General features: G+C 44.7%; 1 protein-coding gene across 2 annotated transcripts in view; it reads left to right on the top strand.

Moving 5' to 3' along the window:
* Glt1d1 (glycosyltransferase 1 domain containing 1) overlaps positions 1–17629 on the top strand; it is a 73650-nt gene that overhangs the window by 12692 nt on the left and 43329 nt on the right. For both annotated transcript variants that reach the window (XM_222147.11, XM_039090103.2), the window contains 3 exons: positions 4686–4791; positions 7854–7905; positions 15982–16018. In XM_222147.11, coding sequence (XP_222147.4) covers positions 4686–4791; positions 7854–7905; positions 15982–16018 — 195 coding nt within the window. The remainder of the gene's footprint in view (positions 1–4685; positions 4792–7853; positions 7906–15981; positions 16019–17629) is intronic.

Here is a 17629-nt window from a genome sequence, read left to right as displayed (position 1 = left end):
AAGTCATAGGTAGATTGAATAGCTGTTGACACAGTGGTTAGCTTCTCTTATAAAGAGTATTCTAGAATCATAAACTCAGCCTCTAAAGTCACCTAACATGCCAGGCATAGAGGCACGTGCCTATAGCTCCCAGCACTCAGGAAGTAAAAGGCAGGAGGATTCCAATTTTGAGTCCAACTTAGGAAGTATAAAGTAAGCTTTAGGATAGTTCAATGGTATCTTTTTTTGGGGATGGGGATGGCGTTTTCAAGACAGAGTTTCTCTGTGTGGCTCTGGCGATCCAAGAACTTGCTCCGTAGACCAGGCTGGCTCAAATTCAGAGTTCTGACTGATTCTGACTCCCGAATGCTGGACTTGAAGGCCTGGGCCACCACTACCCAGCAGTGACGCCTTATCTCAAAAAATGAAAAGTAATAGTAATTCAGTGAATCCATAGTGTCTTTTCAACATCCTGGTGTCAGTTACTAAACTCTGAGCTGGGTGGCCCAGCAACATGAGAGGGTGACCATTGTGGGGTTTGATCAAGATGTAGACACATATACATATGTATATATGTGCTTTTTAGTCCCAGAGGCCAGAAGAGGGTGTCATGTTGTGAGCCAGGGAGGTGCTGGGAATCAAATCTAGGTCCTCGGGCTGGAGAGATGGCTCAGTGGTTAAGAGCACTGACTGCTCTTCCAGAGGTCCTGAGTTCAAATCCCAGCAACCACATGGTGGCTCACAACCATCTGTAATGGAATCCGATGCCCTCTTCTGGTGTGTCAGAAGACAGCTACAGTGTACTCACATACAAAATAAATAAATAAATCTTTAAAAAAAAAAAAAATCTAGGTCCTCGGCTAAGTCAGCCAGTGCTTTTAACCAGACAGCCATCTCTGCAACCCCCCTTTTCCTCTTTAATCTGGGGTGCATCTGTGCAGGCTCCCATGCAAGTTTGCTTCCATGAACAAATCAGTGGACACATGCCTTGACGTGCTGGGCCGCCTCAGCAGCCCTTTTCAAAAAGCAAAGGTTTGCCAAGGGAGCGATCAGGCAAATCACATTTTCTCAATAAAATATGCAGACTACAGGGAAGAACACCGAGGCAGCCTCAGTGCACACGCGCCCTGGCTACAGTGCCAAATGTGTCAGTAACTGGTTCAAGGCTGGCACGATGGCTCAGCAGTCAGGAGCGGTGGCTACTCTTCCCGAAGACCTAAGTTCGATTCCCAGCACTCACATGGCGGCTCACGACCATCTACATCTATTACCTGTAGTCCTGTGGGATCAGGGGCCCCTCTTCTAATGTACAGGCATAATTCAGGCAAAAAAACATTTATGCACATAAATTACATAAATAACTCTTGAGAAAATAAACTGGGTCAATTCCTGCTTTTCTTCATGGTTCATACCATAAGGACCCTGAACTAACCCAAGGGATTTGTTCCTCCCTCCTGGGGATGTATGTAAAAGATAACCCCCCCTCCGGGGTCCATCATGAATTTTTCAAGTGTTTAATGACAGAATATTAGAGTTGTCCTTCCTGAGATAGAATAGAGCCAGGGCGCTGTGCAAAGTGCATTCTGGGAACTCTCTCCTGTGCTTTAACTAGTCTATAAAACATACAACTTGGGAGTTAATTCGGTGCAGGCTACAGTGCTTTAATGAAGTTAAAAGACTATGACCTAGGCTAATGCCCAATAAGGAAGCAGATGGGGTCATGTGGCTAAGAACATTCACCAGCCTGGGAAGGTAGCCCATGACTGGATAGGAATCCAATTCAAATGCCCCACCCCATATAATTGTTCTGTAGTTTCCTTGTTTTTTTTTTAATTGGATTTTTTAAATTTACATTTCAAATGTTATCCCCTTTCCTGGTTTCCCGTCCATAAATCCCCTATCCCATTCCCCACTCCCCCTTCTTCTATGAGGGTGTTCCCACACTGATCCCCCTGCCCCTTCCCGCCACCCATTGCATGTTTTTAAAGCTGAGATCATCTATGGCTTACAGTTTGGTGGTCTTTAATTTTTAAATTAAATTGATGTGTTTAGTAGGGTGTGTGTGCATCACAGCATGCATGTGTGCATCTGGGGGGTCAGAGGATAACATTATAGTGTCCTCACCGTCTACATGTTAGTCCCAGGAATCGAACTCAGGTCATCAGGCTTGGGGGCAAGCACCTTTACCCGACGAGCCTTCTCACTGGCCCACAGTTATCTGTGATTTCTGTTGTGTGTTTTGTTTTTTGTTTTCTTATTTTGGTTTTGGTTTTTCGAGAGCCAGGGTTTCTCTGTGTAACCCTGGCTGTCCTGGAATGCCCTCTATAAACCAAGCTGGCTTCAAACTCAGAGATCCACCTGCCTCTGCCTCCCAAGTACTAGAATTAAAGGTGTGCACCACCTCTGCCAGGCTTGGTTTGAGTTTTTGAGACAGGGTCTCATGTAGCCCAGGCTGGCCTTGAACTCAGGATGTAGGTAAGGTTGACCTTGAACCCTTGCTCTTCTCAAATACTGGGGTTATTGGAAGCACCCCCACACTCAGGTTTTTGAGGCAAGGTTTTACAGTACAAGCTGACCTTGAGCTCCTGACAATCCTTCTGCCTTGGTTTGCAAATATGAACCAGCCTACCCAGCTTCAGATATCTTACCTAAAATAAAGTAAAAACATCTTCTATCTTTGCCAGGTCTCCCACAAAATCAGGTTCAAGTGACGACATTTTTTTTTTTCAACTAAACAATTTCACCTGTAAGGATATTTTGCCTGCAGGCACACACAGACGTTTACCACATGTGTTCCAGGTGCCCACAGAATCTATAAGAAGGTATTAGATGTCCTGGAAATGGAGTTTCATACAGCTGTGAGCTGTCACATAGGGGCTGGGAATTGAACCTACGTCCTCTGCAAAAGCAGCCTGTGCTGTTTACAGCTTTGCTATGTACGTCCAGCCCTGTTATTTTTATGTGAGTGTCATGCCTGTAGGTGCCAGAAGAGGGCATCAGAGAGCCTGGAACAGGAGCTATAGACAGTTGAGTCCATATAGGTGCTAGGAACGCTGGGTCCTCTAGAAGAATGACTGATGCTCTTAACAACTGACCCATCTCTCCAGCCCCGAATGATGACATCTTATTTCCACTTTTTTTTTTTTTTCAGATATTGTGTGGGATAAACTATTTTGTTTTTGAGACGGAATCTCACCACAGAGCCTTGGCTAACCTGGAACTTAATTGCTATGTAGATCAGGTTAGCCCAAGACACATAGAGAATGCTGAGATTAAAGACTTGTGCCACCACACTCTGGGTGTGCGTGGAACTGAATTCAAAGATACTTTAAGGCTGAACAGGATGGGGCAGTCTGGAGGCTGAGGCAGGAGGATCTCTGAGTTTAAGGCCAACCTGAAGACTGGCTTTAGAAGCTGGTGATCATAAGGGAGGGGCTGTGCCTGGTGACCTCCAGGTGCCGATGTCTAACAGCCTGGGCTACACAGTGCTGCCCCTGCAGGTTAGAGAGAGACAAACAGGGCCCTCTCCTCATCCTCAGCTTCCTCTGATGAGCTCTTCGATCACATCCCAGGGTTGATGAGCTTGGCTCTGATAGATTGTGGTGAACAATATTTTTCTTTAGTGCTTAAAAGTGAAGGAAAGTTAATTTGCAAAATAGTCCAGACTATCATGGGCGGAACTTGACATGATTAATCTTAGTGTGAGTTTTTCTTTGTATATATATTTGTGTATATGGGGTGGTGGTGATGATGGCGGAGGTGGTGGTGGTAGGGAGAGATCTTTGTGGAAGCCAAAAGACAACGCACAAGGAAATGATTCTCTCCTTCCACTGTGTGGGTCTCAGAGATGGGACTTAGGTCATCAGGCTTGGTGGCAATTTCCTTTATTTGCTAAGCCATCTCAATGGCCCCAGGTTTTTTTTAACAGTATTACCTGTTGTGCTCCTCCAGAATGAAACTGATACAAAATACATCACACCTAGGACCTGGGGCTATAACTCCTGGCGCATGCAAAGTCTTGCCTTCAATTTCCAGAGAGATATCAACTGGGTGTGGCAGTGCTTGGGGGAAATCTCAGACCCCTGGCTTATCCTACTGGACTCCTGAGAATTAAGAGTTCAAGGTCACCCTCAGGGTAAAAACAAGCTCATGGCCACCCTGCCTCAAAAACAAGGTTGGGCCAATGAAATGACCCAACGGGTGAAGGCAATTTCTCTAGAAGCCTGGCTCCTCAAAGTTTCTGAACACACAAAGGTGGAAAGAGAGAACTGACTCCACAAAGTTGTCCTATGACCTCCACACCAGCACTGTGGCAAATGCATCCCTCCCTCTCATCATACACACACAAATGCCTCTCACACATACACCTCTCTTTTCCTCCCTCCCTCCCTCCCTCTCTGTCTCTGTCTCTGTCTCTGTCTCTCTCTCTCTCACACTCTCACACTCTCACACACACACACATACACACACACAGACTCACACACCCCACATCTAGGAGTGGTGGTGCACACCTATAATTGCAGCAGCCCTGAGTATGCTGAGGCAGGAGAATTGACAGTCTGGAGACAACCTGGGCTACCGAGCTCTTTCAAAACAAGCCTCACAGCCCTGTGTTACGGGAACGTGTGCTTTTGCTCTGTGGATGAGGGCCAGTCGTGGGGGTGCCTCCTGACGCCCAGTCTGTTCCTTTTGTCGTCATTTTGCAGGTCATGGCATTCCTTTTGGGGTCATCTTTGGTGGAACGGATTTAAATGAAGATGCCAATCACAAAGAAAAAAAGGAAGTCATGGGGAAAGTTCTGGAGGAAGCCAGGTAAGGCTGTGGCTCGCCCAGTGGGAAGCCTTTCTTTCTTCTTACCAGGGAAACCAAGTCACCTTCACCAATAATAAGGCCCTCGCCAGGCTCGGTGGTGCGTGCTTTTAATTCCAAAACTTGGGAGACAGGTAGGTGGCTATCTGAGACTTAAGACCAGCCTGATCTACATACCAAGTTCCTGGATAGCCAGGGCTACATAGAGAGACCCTGTCTCAAACCAGCAGCAACAACAACAACCCCACAAAACAAAACTGGCCCTCAGCATAGTTTTATTTTGTTACAAATTCTCATCGTAATCAAGCAGGGTTACAATGCACCTGGCTTACTGTATTATCCCAGGAACATTCTGGAAGACTCTGGGTAGCAGGAAGAAAGCCCTAGCATGTGCTTTTGGGGTGTGTGTGTGTGTGTGCGCGCGCGTGCGTGCACACGAGTGCAAGCGCTGAAACAGGGTCTTTGGTAGCCTAGGCTAGCCTTGACCTCTGGATAACTGAGGATGACCCTGAACTCTGCTCCTGCCTCTGGCTTCTGAGCACCGGGACTATAGAAATGTACCACAGTGCAGGACTGAGTAGATGATTTAAGAGCAAAGCGGGCCTAAGTTAGGTTTCCCAGCCCAAGGGCCATCCTTGTAGCTATTCGTCAGCATGGCTGTTCAGTATTCAAGATGGTTCCTGCCTCTGTTCCTTTGTGAGTCCCGTAAATTATTGGAGAGATGGCCACCACTGAGGATTCTGTACCCTGGCTTAGTCCTCTGTGTATCCAGTACTCCCAAGCCATCCAGGACCCGAGAGCCTCCCAGAGCATGGCTCTGTTGGCTGCGGCTGGTGCTTCTTGATGATGATACATGCATTTGTTCTGTGAAGATAGTGTGGGAAGGAAACCCTGTTCCAGAACTAGTTGTGGCCAGCTCCTCTTGAGCTGCATGGGCACTTTGTAAGTGTGGCACGCATACACACGCACACACACACACACACACACACACACACACGCATGTACACATACAACGCAGAAAAAACACACATAAGAAAATCAAAATGAGGGGCTGGGGATTTAGCTCAGTGGTAGAGCGCTTGCCTAGCGAGTGCAAGGCCCTGGGTTCGGTCCCCAGCTCCGGAAAAAAGAAAAAAAAAGAAAAGAAAAAGAAAATCAAAATGAATAAGTCTTTTTAACAACACCAACAAAAACAAAAACACCACCAACGAAAAGATCACTTACTGCTTTTGCAGAGGACCAGAGTTCCCTTCCCTCTCTCCACATCAACGTGGCTCCTGTTATTTTTTTTTTTTTTGGTTCTTTTTTTTTTCGGAGCTGGGGACCGAACCCAGGGCCTTGCGCTTCCTAGGCAAGCGCTCTACCACTGAGCTAAATACCCAACCCCATTTTGTTTTGGTTTGATTTTTTTTTTTTTTTTTTTTTCCGGAGCTGGGGACCGAACCCAGGGCCTTGCGCTTCCTAGGCAAGCGCTCTACCGCTGAGCTAAATCCCAAACCCCTTCGTGGCTCCTGTTATAACCGAAGTGCAACTCCAGCTCTAGAGGACAAGCTCCCCCTTCTGGCCTCCATAGGCACTGCGTGTTGCAGACGCACGCACGCACGCACGCACGCATGCGCACACAAATCGTCTTTTTTAAAAAGGTGGCCTATTAGTACAAATTCCTTACTGTTGCTTGCACATCCTGAAAACATACTGCCTTTCCGTTTAACGTGGCTCGTGCTACACTGTCCTATGGAAGGAAAGTAATTCTGTTTACTGGAAACATTATTGAACAAATCCATCTTACGGTATTATCATTAGGGTTGTTTATCGCATTGTTATTAAAGCAAATATTGATTTTTTTTATTGGGGGTGGTATTGATTGAGGCCAGTAGGCAGGAGAGACGCGCGAGTCATGCATTCCTTGTCTGACACCATGCGGCTCATGCTTCTATAAATGAGGCTCTTGAGCTTGTCTGGCTCTGAATGTACATTGCATTTTTAATCAAACACTTTTAAATTGGTGTATTTTTTCCCTATTGGGGGCTGTGTAAATTTTTTTTTCAGGAATTTAAACTTTTATCCCATACAGTATAGTATTAAATCTTTTTTTTTTAATTTTCTAAGATTTATTTATTTATTATATATAAGTACACTGTAGCTGTCTTCAGACACCAGAAGAGGGCATCAGAACTCATTAAAGATGGTTGTGAGCCACCATGTGGTTGGTGGGAGTTGAACTCGGGACCTCTGAAAGAGCAGTGCTCCTAACCACTGAGCCATCTCTCCAGCCCTGGCTTTTTTTATTTCTTAAACACATAAATGCAGTAGGGTGATGGTGGCGCATACCTTCAATCCCAGCACTTGGGAGAGAGAGGCAGGTGATCTCTGAGTTAGAGGCCAGCTTGGTCTACAGAGTGAGGTCCAGGACAGCCAGGGATACCCAGAGAAACCCTGTCTCAACAAATAAAAAAAACAAACAAATAAACAAAACCCCCAAAGAACAAACAAACAAAAAACCAAGTAAATGTATGTTATCGTGCATGCCACATGCATACAAGGGTCAAAGAAGATGTCAGATTCCCCCGGAGTTAAAGTTATAGGTACTTGTGAGCCGCCTCACATGGCTGCTGGGAACTGAATCCTGGTCCACTGGAAGAACAGTAAATATTCCCTTTTTTTTTTTTTTTTTTTTTTTTTCCAGAGCTGGGGACCGAACCCAGGGCCTTGCACTTGCTAGGCAAGCGCTCTACCACTGAGCTAAATCCCCAACCCCCAGTAAATATTCCTTAACTACTGAGCCATCTCCCCAGTCTGGCTTTGAGTTTTAATCTCCGCTCCCACTGCATGATTTGAAAGGAACAAAAGAAAAGAAAGGGTATCGTTGAGTTTATTTCCCACGTGCAACTTTATCTGGTGTGGGTGAAGATGAAGCCTAATGGGCAGTGACTGGGAGTCATGACAACGGATAGGACTTAGAGCTGGGTCCTCTCTGCCTCTCCTGGGCTGTTGGGAGGAGCTGTGTCTCAGTTGTGTTAATTGCATTCCAACCTAATTGGCTGTTATCTCTATCCATTGACTAGGTTTGCGGTAGCTTTCACAGAGGCAATGAAGGACACGGCAGAGGTACAGTGGGTATGTATTCCTCCATAGTCCTTTCAGTGGGGCTTGGGGACAGGAAAGAAGTCTGTTAGACCATGGTATGGCACAGTTGTATACTGCATTTCTCTAGCATGGATACCTGAAAAAGTTCAGTGGTGTTTAAAAAGATTTAAAAAAAAAAATTCTTTGAGAATTTGATACAATGTATAAAACCTTTTTTTTTTTTTTTTTTTTTTTTTTGGTTCTTTTTTTCAGAGCTGGGGACCAAACCCTAAAACCTTTTTAAAATTAAAAAGAAAATGTATACGGGTATTTTTGCCTACATGTGTATCTGTGTAATACCACATGCTTGTCAGGTGCTTGAGCCTCCTGGAGCTGGAGTTAGAGACAGCTGCGAGCCGGCTTGGTGCTGGGAATCGAACCCAGGTCCTCTGCGAGAACTGTCTGTGTTCTTAGCCAGTGAGTCATCTCTCCAGCCCCATACAATGTTTTTCTGGTTTTGGTGTTTTGAGACAGGGTTGAGACAGGGTCTGAGTAACAAGCTCTGGCTGTCCTGGAACTCACGTTGTAGACCAGGCTGGCTTCAAACTCACAGAGATCTGCCCACCTCTGCCTCCCGAGCACTGGTATTAAAGGTGTACATCACCATACCCGGCTCAGCCCCATGCAATATAAATTGACCGTGTTCATCCTTCCCAACTCCTCTTCTTTGTAGCTCTACCTTGCTTCCCTATGCACTGTATTTTCTTTTGCTTTTTAAGTCCCTTGAATCCAGTCGGCTGAACACGCACCCTTTCATGTGGGAACTACCCTACAGTGTGTCAGCATACCAGGGGCCACATGTAAAAAGAAGACTGTCCCTTTCTCAGAAGCCATCAGTTTGTCAATAGCTCCTCAACTAGGGGTGGGGCTTTGGGTCTTCCTCCACGGTTTATTTTCGTTTGAAGTGCATTGTGTTTTGCCTGCATGTATGTCTGAGGGTGTCAGATCCACTGGACCTGGAATTACAGATGGTCCTGAGCTGCCATGTGGTTGCTGGGAGTTGAACTGGGTCCTCTGAAAGGGCAGAAAGTGCCACTAAGTCACCTCTCTAGTCTCTTAATACAACTTTGAAATGCTATATGTAAGAATGTTACATTTATACAGGTGGAAAGCACTTCTGTGCTTCTTGAATAAAATATCAGGAATATCTCTAGGGTATCCTGGAATGAAATGTGAATGGCATATTGACCAGGTCACGTTTTTAAAAGCAATTTATTTGATGTGTGTAGGTGTTTTGCCTGTGTGTATGTCTGTGCACCACATATGTGCCTGGTGCCAGTGGCAGGGAGAAGAGGGTTTTACATTCTCTGGGACTGGAGTTACAGATGGTTGGAAGCCACTCTGTGGGTGTTGGGAACCAAACCAAGATCCACTGGAGCAGAGGTCAGGGCTCCTAAACAACTGAGCCACCTCTCCAGTCCCTAAACTTTTTTTCCCTTTCCTTCTCTCTTTTTGTAGTTAATGTCTTTATCATCTTCTTATAATTTTGTCACCCACCCTCCTACTCCTCCCTTCCCACTACACTGGACGGGGGGTGGGGGGGATTGACCTTCCACCCCTTATGCTTGATAAGCAAGCCCTTTGAAAAAAAAAATTTGTTTCTTTCTATATTTATTTTTTGTGAATACATTGTTGCTGTCTTCAGACACACCGGAAGAGGGCACCAGATCCCCATTACTGATGGTTGTGAGCCACCATGTGGTTGCTGGGAATTGAACTCAGGACCTCTGGAAGAGCAGTCAGTGCTCTTAACCTCTGAGCCATCTCTCCAGCCAATAGGCAAGCACTTTAACACTGAGCTAAACCCCCAACCCGGGTTGGCCTGGAACTAGTTTTCTCTGCATTGCTTTGGCTGGCCTTGACCTTGCAGCTCTCCTTGTGCCTCTCCCTCCCAAATGCTGGGGATTACAGGCATGCGCCGTCTACCCAGCTTGGAATACATGTAAACCTGCGCCTCCTTTGTGCTGTTGAGCAGAACCGACAAATGCTTACCTCCGAGTTCTGTCCTCGGCTTTCAACAAGCCATATTAGCAATAGTTTTTGAAACAGACTCCTGTTATGGAGTAAGGCCTAAAATCCTGATTGTTCTGCTTCTGCGTCCCAAGTACTTGGGTCACAAGTGTGCAAAACAAGGCCTCCCCCTTTTAATAACATAGTTTTTAAATCTTGTAAGTAAAGTCAACCCTCCTCCCCCTTTCCCACACCGCTTTTTCCAGACAGCTTTCTTCTCTGTGCAGTTCTGGCTGTCCTGGAGCTTGAACACAGAGCTCCACCTGCCTCTGCCTCTCAAATGTTGGGATTAAAGGCATATGTTACGACCGCCTGGCTGCCCCTCCCTTTTATAACACCATTTTTTTTTTCTGGTGGAAAGTGGCAGACATATTGCCTGTTCAGCTGTTTATTAACACTTTTACTTAACCCCAGTGGAGGCTGGTAAGATGCATTGCTCAGTGGGTTGTTGATGGCTGTCTAAGATTAATGACCTGAGTTCAATCCCTAAGTCCCACATAGGGCAAGGAGAGAATTGAATACCTCCATTCTCTGTCACCTCCACACAGCCTGGGCATAACACCCCAAACACATACACATGGCCCATAATATATGCACACACTCCAAACAAATAAATGCACATGGCCCGCAGTATGTACACACGCAAACACACCCCAAAACAAATATACATGGCTCTATCATAGTATGTGTGTATCCACCCATCCCCCAAATAAATGCATATGATAAAAAAAAAACCTGGGGATTTAGCTCAGTGGTAGAGCGCTTACCTAGGAAGCGCAAGGCCCTGGGTTCGATCCCCAGCTCCGAAAAAAAGAACCAAAAAAAAAAAAAAAAAAAAAAAAACCCAAACCAATAAGTTGTTTGAATAGCGCCTGAAACAACGTATTGACTATCAGCAATGAACTCCAATTCTGAAGCAAAAAGCTTCAGTGCCGTGGGGTAGGGGGTGAGGGTTTGAGGGTGGGGGGAGGGCAATCATCTAGAGTGAGATAGGCAGGGTAGCAGCTCAGGTTCTCACACTACCCTTGCTCAGCCAGTCCTCTTCCAGGAAGAGCCACTAGGCACTTGAAACAAACACCGAGGGACAGGGAGACAGCTCATCCGTCAAAGCACTGGTTTCACTTCCAGAGAACCCAGTTCCTGTTCCCAGCACCCACGCAGCAGCTCAGCAGCCATCTTTAACTCCAGTTTTGGGGGGTTTAGTGCCCCTCTTATGACATCTGCAGGCCTCAAGTGTACAGGGGATGTACATACGTATATGTATAAGCAAAGCATAAATGCACATAAATAAATCAATCTAAAACAACTGGCTTTTTAAAAAATATTACTATTTAAAAAATGAGGGCTGCAAAGATGGCTCAGAAATTAAGAGCGGATAGTTCTCTCACAGAGGACCTGAGTTCAGGCCCTAGCAATAGCAGCAAGTAGCTCGCAACTGCCTGTTAAGTCCAGATATCGGACCTCTGTCGCCCACTTCTGGCCTCTGTGGGTACCTGTACTCATGTGCACTTACACAGCCACCCACACATGTACATATATAATTAAAAATAATTATTTTTTTAAAAATAGTAAACATTAAAAAGGAAAACACGACTTGTGAAGTAGCTAAGATGGCTTGGTCCCTGCCAGATGAGCATATAGGAGATGCTGACGTTAAACCTAATAAAAGATGAGACTAACTCGTTTTCATAGTTTAAAATAAAGGCTGGAGAGTTATTAAATTTGAAAGTGAAGCTGTTTTTAATATGCATTTTTGTACAGGGTTGTGGGTGGATTTCCCAATAAGGTTCAGCCCAATGCCTTTATGCGATTCGATTTCTTTTCTAACACAAATATGTACAAATAATATAAAGGCGGCTTGCTGAGCTGTATTTGTGGAATTCTTTTAGGTAGATTTTTTGAGGAGAGACTTCGATTCGTGTACTATGAATGGCGGATGATGTGCTTTGAGCGACGCAGTCTTAATCTTGTTGGAGGAAAAGCCAGCTTTGGTTTTTTTATTTTCTGTGCTTTGTTTTGGAAGCAGGCTTGACTCAGGCTGTAGTTTGGTAGTAATCTTCCCTAAGTATTCCAAAGGGTGACCAAATATCAGTAATCCTAGTTTAGAAAGAAGATTACAGGCAGGTGCTTCTACTTCTCTTGGGCTTTCTTTCCTCCACTTCCTCCTCCGGAACTTAACTATGTCCACCAGGCTGAACTTGAACCCTAAGAGGTGGGCCTATCTCTGTCTCCTGCGTGCTTGAGATTAAAGGTTTTGAAGTCACCACCATGCCTGGCACTTTGTGACTTCTAAAGAGAGAATATGAAAGCGGCAGAGATAGCTCAGTGGTTAAGAGCACTAACAGCAAGTTCAATTCCCAGTATCCGTAGGGCAACTTATAATCATCTAGTCCCAGGAATATCCTATGCCCTCTAGTGGTCACTGTGGGTACTGCATGCATACCCCTCCCGCACTCCCCTTCCCCCAGAGACATTTATAAAAAGGAGAGACTGTATATAGCTAGCTAGCTAAATAGCTAGCTAGCTAGATAGATAGATATGTGTGTCAATGTGCTTTTAAGGAAAGAATCCAGTTCAAAACTTAAAACTTGCATTTTTTTTCCCTCCAGCTTCATTTAGAAAGGTAATTAAGTTGGGTGTGATAACAATGCTAATCCCAGAGTGGCCTTGCTACTATTCTCATAATAAATATACTTTCTATTATGAGTAGAAAAAGTCAAGATGTCCCTTTCCGTTCCCTTTTCTACGTAAAATTAATTAAGCTGGCAACTGAACTCTGTCATGGGAAGAAATGGCCATGCCTGGAGACTTGTGAATTTCTCTGTTCATTCATCTCTCGTGGCTATTTCTCTGGGATCTAATGAAAACCTAAAAGACTGAGAACTGAAGCTTGTTTGTGTTTTTTTTTTTGTTTTTTTTTTTTGGTGTGTGTGTGTGTGTGTGTGTGTGTGTGTGTGTGTGTGTGTGTGTGTTATTTTAAGAGGAAGGGGGAGAGTATTAAGACTCCATTTTAGAAGCACAAGGCCCTGGGTTCGGTCCCCAGCTCCGAAAAAAAAAAAAAATGAACCCGAAAAAAAAAAAAAGACTCCATTTTAATGCTTGTGAGAACTTATTACTTAATTTGACTAATTATTTAATGGGAAAAGCCAGCATCCTGTAAGTACATGTTCTGGAATAAGCACGGCTTTGTAAGAGGCCCATTTTATAAAGTGGGGTAGGAGGGGGCACAATAAGGTTAGGAATGGGCTCAACTGTAAAGCACCTGCCTAAAACCAACCAGGGAGGGGCTAGGGCTTAGCTTGGAGGCTTTGGAGACATACAGCCCTTGGATGGAGGGCCAGGGTGTGGCTCAATAGTACAGCAGTTGTCTCTGACCTGGGAGCATCACAAGATAAGGGAAAAGACGAAAGAAAAGAAAGATCAGACCACAGTTACACAAAGACCTCTCACTCTCGGGTTAATATAAAAGGCTAACCTTCTGATATTAAACTTTCTGCAAGCGGAAAGTACATTAAAAGTTCTTGTAATAGATGCAGAGTCTAAGGCTCAGCGGGGGCAGCAAAAAAATAATGACTTTGATTTGAAATTACAAAAATGACTTCCGATTGTAGCTTTCTTCAAAGAACATATATAATGGTTACAAATTGCTTAGAGGAAATCACCACCCCTACACGCGAGGCTCACACATTGTATCAATGAAGATTACACAATACTTTGTATCCATGCAGATTACACACAGATTGGCACTTCTAAAGGACCTCCTTTACCCTCCTGTTCTTTTTCCTATAAATCTCTTACCAAGCAAGGAGAGAAAAATAACATAGTAAAATAAGGCGGGGTGTCACTTTGAAAACATACATGGCTGTGAGCGGAAGGCATTTATAACTGGGTTTGGCTATAGTTCAGTAGATCATGGTCCCCTTAGCACATGGGAAACCTTCAGTTCCATCCTCCAGCCCCACAAAACCTTGGTGCTCTGCCTCTGTAATGCTAGTATGCAGAAGTGGAGAATCCAATACTCAAGGTCATCCTCAGCTACCTAGCTTGAGGCCAGCCCCAGCTACCGGAGGCCCCCTTTTAAAGATTTATTTATTTATTTGTTATATATTACACTATAGCTGTCTTCAGACACACCAGAAGAGGGCATCAGGTCTCATTACAAATGGTTGTGAGCCACCATGTGGTTGCTGGGATTTGAACTCAGGACTTCTGGGAGAGCAGTCAGTGTTCTTAACCGCTGAGCCATCTCTCCAACCCGGGAGCTCCCTTTTAAACAAACAAACAGAAAGGTTGAGATGGGTATATGGTCCTGAGTATGGAATCTAGCATGAGAGGCTTCGAACCTGAAGATGAGAGGTCTGGAACCCTGGCAAAAGCTAGACTCAAGGCAATGGCACAAGTTCTATGGAGACATGACATTGTAGGTACAAGGGGTATGTACTGGAAGGTCCCGAGAGAGTTCTTGCTCTGAAGTACTGAGTCCCTGAAGACCACAACCCATGTTGAGGGTTCGCCTAGCATGTATTTAAACTTATTTTTCTCTTATTTATGTGCTGGTGAGGTCTAGGATGCTACGGGATAGCTTGTCTCTCTCCACTCCTCATTTTACATTTGGTTTTGTAGACAGTCTCTATTATCCAAACAGGAGATTTTGTTTTGTTTTGAGGTAGGCTCTTGATGTATCTCATACTGGCCTCAAACTCAAGGCAATCCTCCTGCTTTACTCTCCAAAGTGATGAAATATAGACACACGCTACTGTACCTAGCTGAGAAGTGATTTTTGAAATACCTTCTTATTAAGGGCTTTTTAGGACAAGGGATTCCCTTGGGGACACCTGTATTAGCTGAATGGAACCTTGAGTAGGACAGTGAAAGCTTCGGTGGGCCAGTGGTTAAAAGGGTTCAATTAAAATGGTGATGCTGAGGCAAAACCCAAATGGAAGTGAACAGCTCTGTTCTTGAGTGGAAGCTGCTCTTCTACATACCCTTGGCTGGTTCCCTGTCCTCCCACGGAGTGTCTGCCTGCCTAGGCTTTGTCACCACAGCTTGTTCCCCAACCTGACAGATAAGTTTGAGGACCAGTATGTGTCCCTTACAATGTCAGAGTCTTGCTTTGTTAGTGGTGGTGCTGTGCCCCACATATAAGTGTATGTAGAGTATGTATACACATAACAGAATGATTGCCTCTGCCTTCATCAGAATATTTAGGTCACAAGATAAAAATATACTCAGTGACGGTCTCCACTGTTCATGTCCAGACGTCTTTCTTTTTACCACAACCATCAGCATTTGAGAGTCTTCTCTGCCCCTCTTCAGCTCTGTGACATTTAGTGAGCACAGACCCTTGTCTCTGCTATCTGGAGAAATGGGCTTTTTGCCATCTAGGGGCACTTGTGTGCTCTCACTGGGAAACACCACAAAGAATAAGAAATTGGGATCTTGGTACAAAGGGAGAAGGAGAGAAGGAAGAGGAGGAAGGATAAGAGTGAAGGAGAGGACAGAGAGAGGAGGAAGGAGAGAAGGAGGGAGGAGGCAGAAGAGGAGACAGCTGCCTCTGCTGGGATTCCGGGAACATTGAGGGCACTGCTTTGTCTTGTGGTCAATCTGTCCTTCCCACTGGCAGCCACTTGTGCCTTTTGGATCTCCCCCTTCCCTCCTTTTTCTCCACCTTCTCCCCCTTTTCTCCTCTCTCCCCATTCTCTCTTTGTCCTCTCTTCTTTCCTTCTTCCTTTGTCCCAAGGGATGGGCAATACCCTTTCCACTGGTGACAAAGTACCCCTAAATGGCACTTGTCCATCTACCTCTTCTTCAGCAACAGGTACACTTCTGGGCTTTGGGAACTCCCCTGCATTAAGCCAGATCTCTTTCTTTGTTCTTTTTAGAGACTGTTATTAATGGCAAAACCCTTTAGGAATGAAGTAACTCTATGCTCCTAACATGCCATTTGTGGGTGACTTAGAGATGTTTATAAAAGGGTAATTTAATTATCTTGGTTTCTGAGAGTATAGAATGGTCAGACCATCAAATTAACTTCTCCTTTTCTTCCCCTTTCAAAAGCCACATGCAACTGGAAAGATCTTTGTCCAGAGTCAAGGTAAGAATCTTTAAATATACATATAATATATATTTAGTATATTTTAATATAGAACATATAGTATATATAATTTAAAGTATATATATATAATACCTATACAACGTATTGCATTTGCTTTACTCATTTGTGTTCATGTACACACCATTGGACACACATGAAAGTTAGAGGACACCTTTCAGGACTTGGTTTTTCTCTTGGAACTCACTCCATAGACCAGGCTGGCCTTGAACTCAGAGATTTGCCTGCCTCCGTCCTGAGGGTTAGGATTAAGCTGGGAGTTACCACCACCTGAGTGGCTCTCTCTTTTCACCATACGAATCCCAAAGATTGAAGTTAGGCTTGGTGGCAAGCACCTTCACCTACTGAGCCATTTTGCTGGACCCCTGGATATTCTACATTTTAAGAGAATGCTGGCTGCTGAGATAATACAGTTTCTGAGTGGTACTTAGAATAAGTAGAGAGGATACATTTCTATTGCTTTCTAACATTAGACTAAAAGAGAGCTGGGAAAAAATTATAAAACAATAAACTGCAGATGACCATGTATTCTACCAGTGACAATAGATTCCACTGTCCCTCCCTGTGTGTTTTATTTGGTTTTTCTTTCTATAGACTCTCTAATCCAGGTTGGCCTTGAACTCCTGGCCATGCTATCTCCAGCCTTAGCTGGATTTACAGGACTAAGCTTGTAGAATAACTAAGGCAAATCTTTGCCTTGATTTGGGGGCTGTGGACTCTTCTACCCCATACTATTTTCTTCCCCTCCCAACAGTACTTAGTGACAGTGGCACACAGCTCTCTTATCTGGCTCCACTGACCCTTATAAACAACTGTCCTCAAGACAGTGACAGAGAATGGACAGAGGGATCCAAAGAAGGACCTGGGACTGATTTCAGTTAGGTGGACACAGGTGTAGTGGCTGAGGTAGGAAATAACTGAAATGTGTCAGCCCCACAGACACTTCTTGGCTTTATCATGTCACTAGGGTTCCACTGGGCCTCTGAGACCCCAGCACTTGGCAGGTAAAGGTCAAAAGTGAGTGAGTTCAAGACCAGCCTGGGTTACATGAGACCCTACCTTACTTTTCAAACACTAGTCATAGGAGTCTCCATTGCAAAATGGATATGCTCAAAGGGCTGGTAAAGTGTTGTGGAGTCCATGTAGGCAGAGCCTGGTGCTCCTTTGTTTTGTTTCTCTGGTCCAAAGAAACTGGGTTCCTGGTGAACTGGCTTGACCTCTTTGTCTGGACACTGTCTGCAATGGAGGAAGCACCTACCTCACAGGTCTTATAGGGCTATAGGTCCTATGCAGAAGATGCCCAAGCAGCATTTTTGGGCAAGTGTTGATGACCTTGAAGCAACGTTAGAAGTGGGTAGATAATGTAACTTATGAGTTCAACCCTCCTCTTTCTTCCTCTCTTTCTTCAGAGCCCTTTTCTGTATATACCCGGCTTTCCTTAGAACTTGGGGCAGCCATCACTCGGGGATGAATTTTATTTTATTTTTTAATAAAAATAAGTTTAACTTAAAAAAATCTATCTGAGGAAACAGCAGAGAGTGGTAGAAATCAAATGCCAATGTTTGGGGGCTGGAGAGATGGCTCAATGGTTAA

The sequence above is a fragment of the Rattus norvegicus genome, chromosome 12 (genome assembly GCF_036323735.1).
Source record: "Rattus norvegicus strain BN/NHsdMcwi chromosome 12, GRCr8, whole genome shotgun sequence".
Lineage (NCBI taxonomy): Eukaryota > Metazoa > Chordata > Mammalia > Rodentia > Muridae > Rattus > Rattus norvegicus.
Note: the sequence above shows the minus strand (reverse complement) of the source record. Positions and strands in the feature narration are given on the sequence as shown.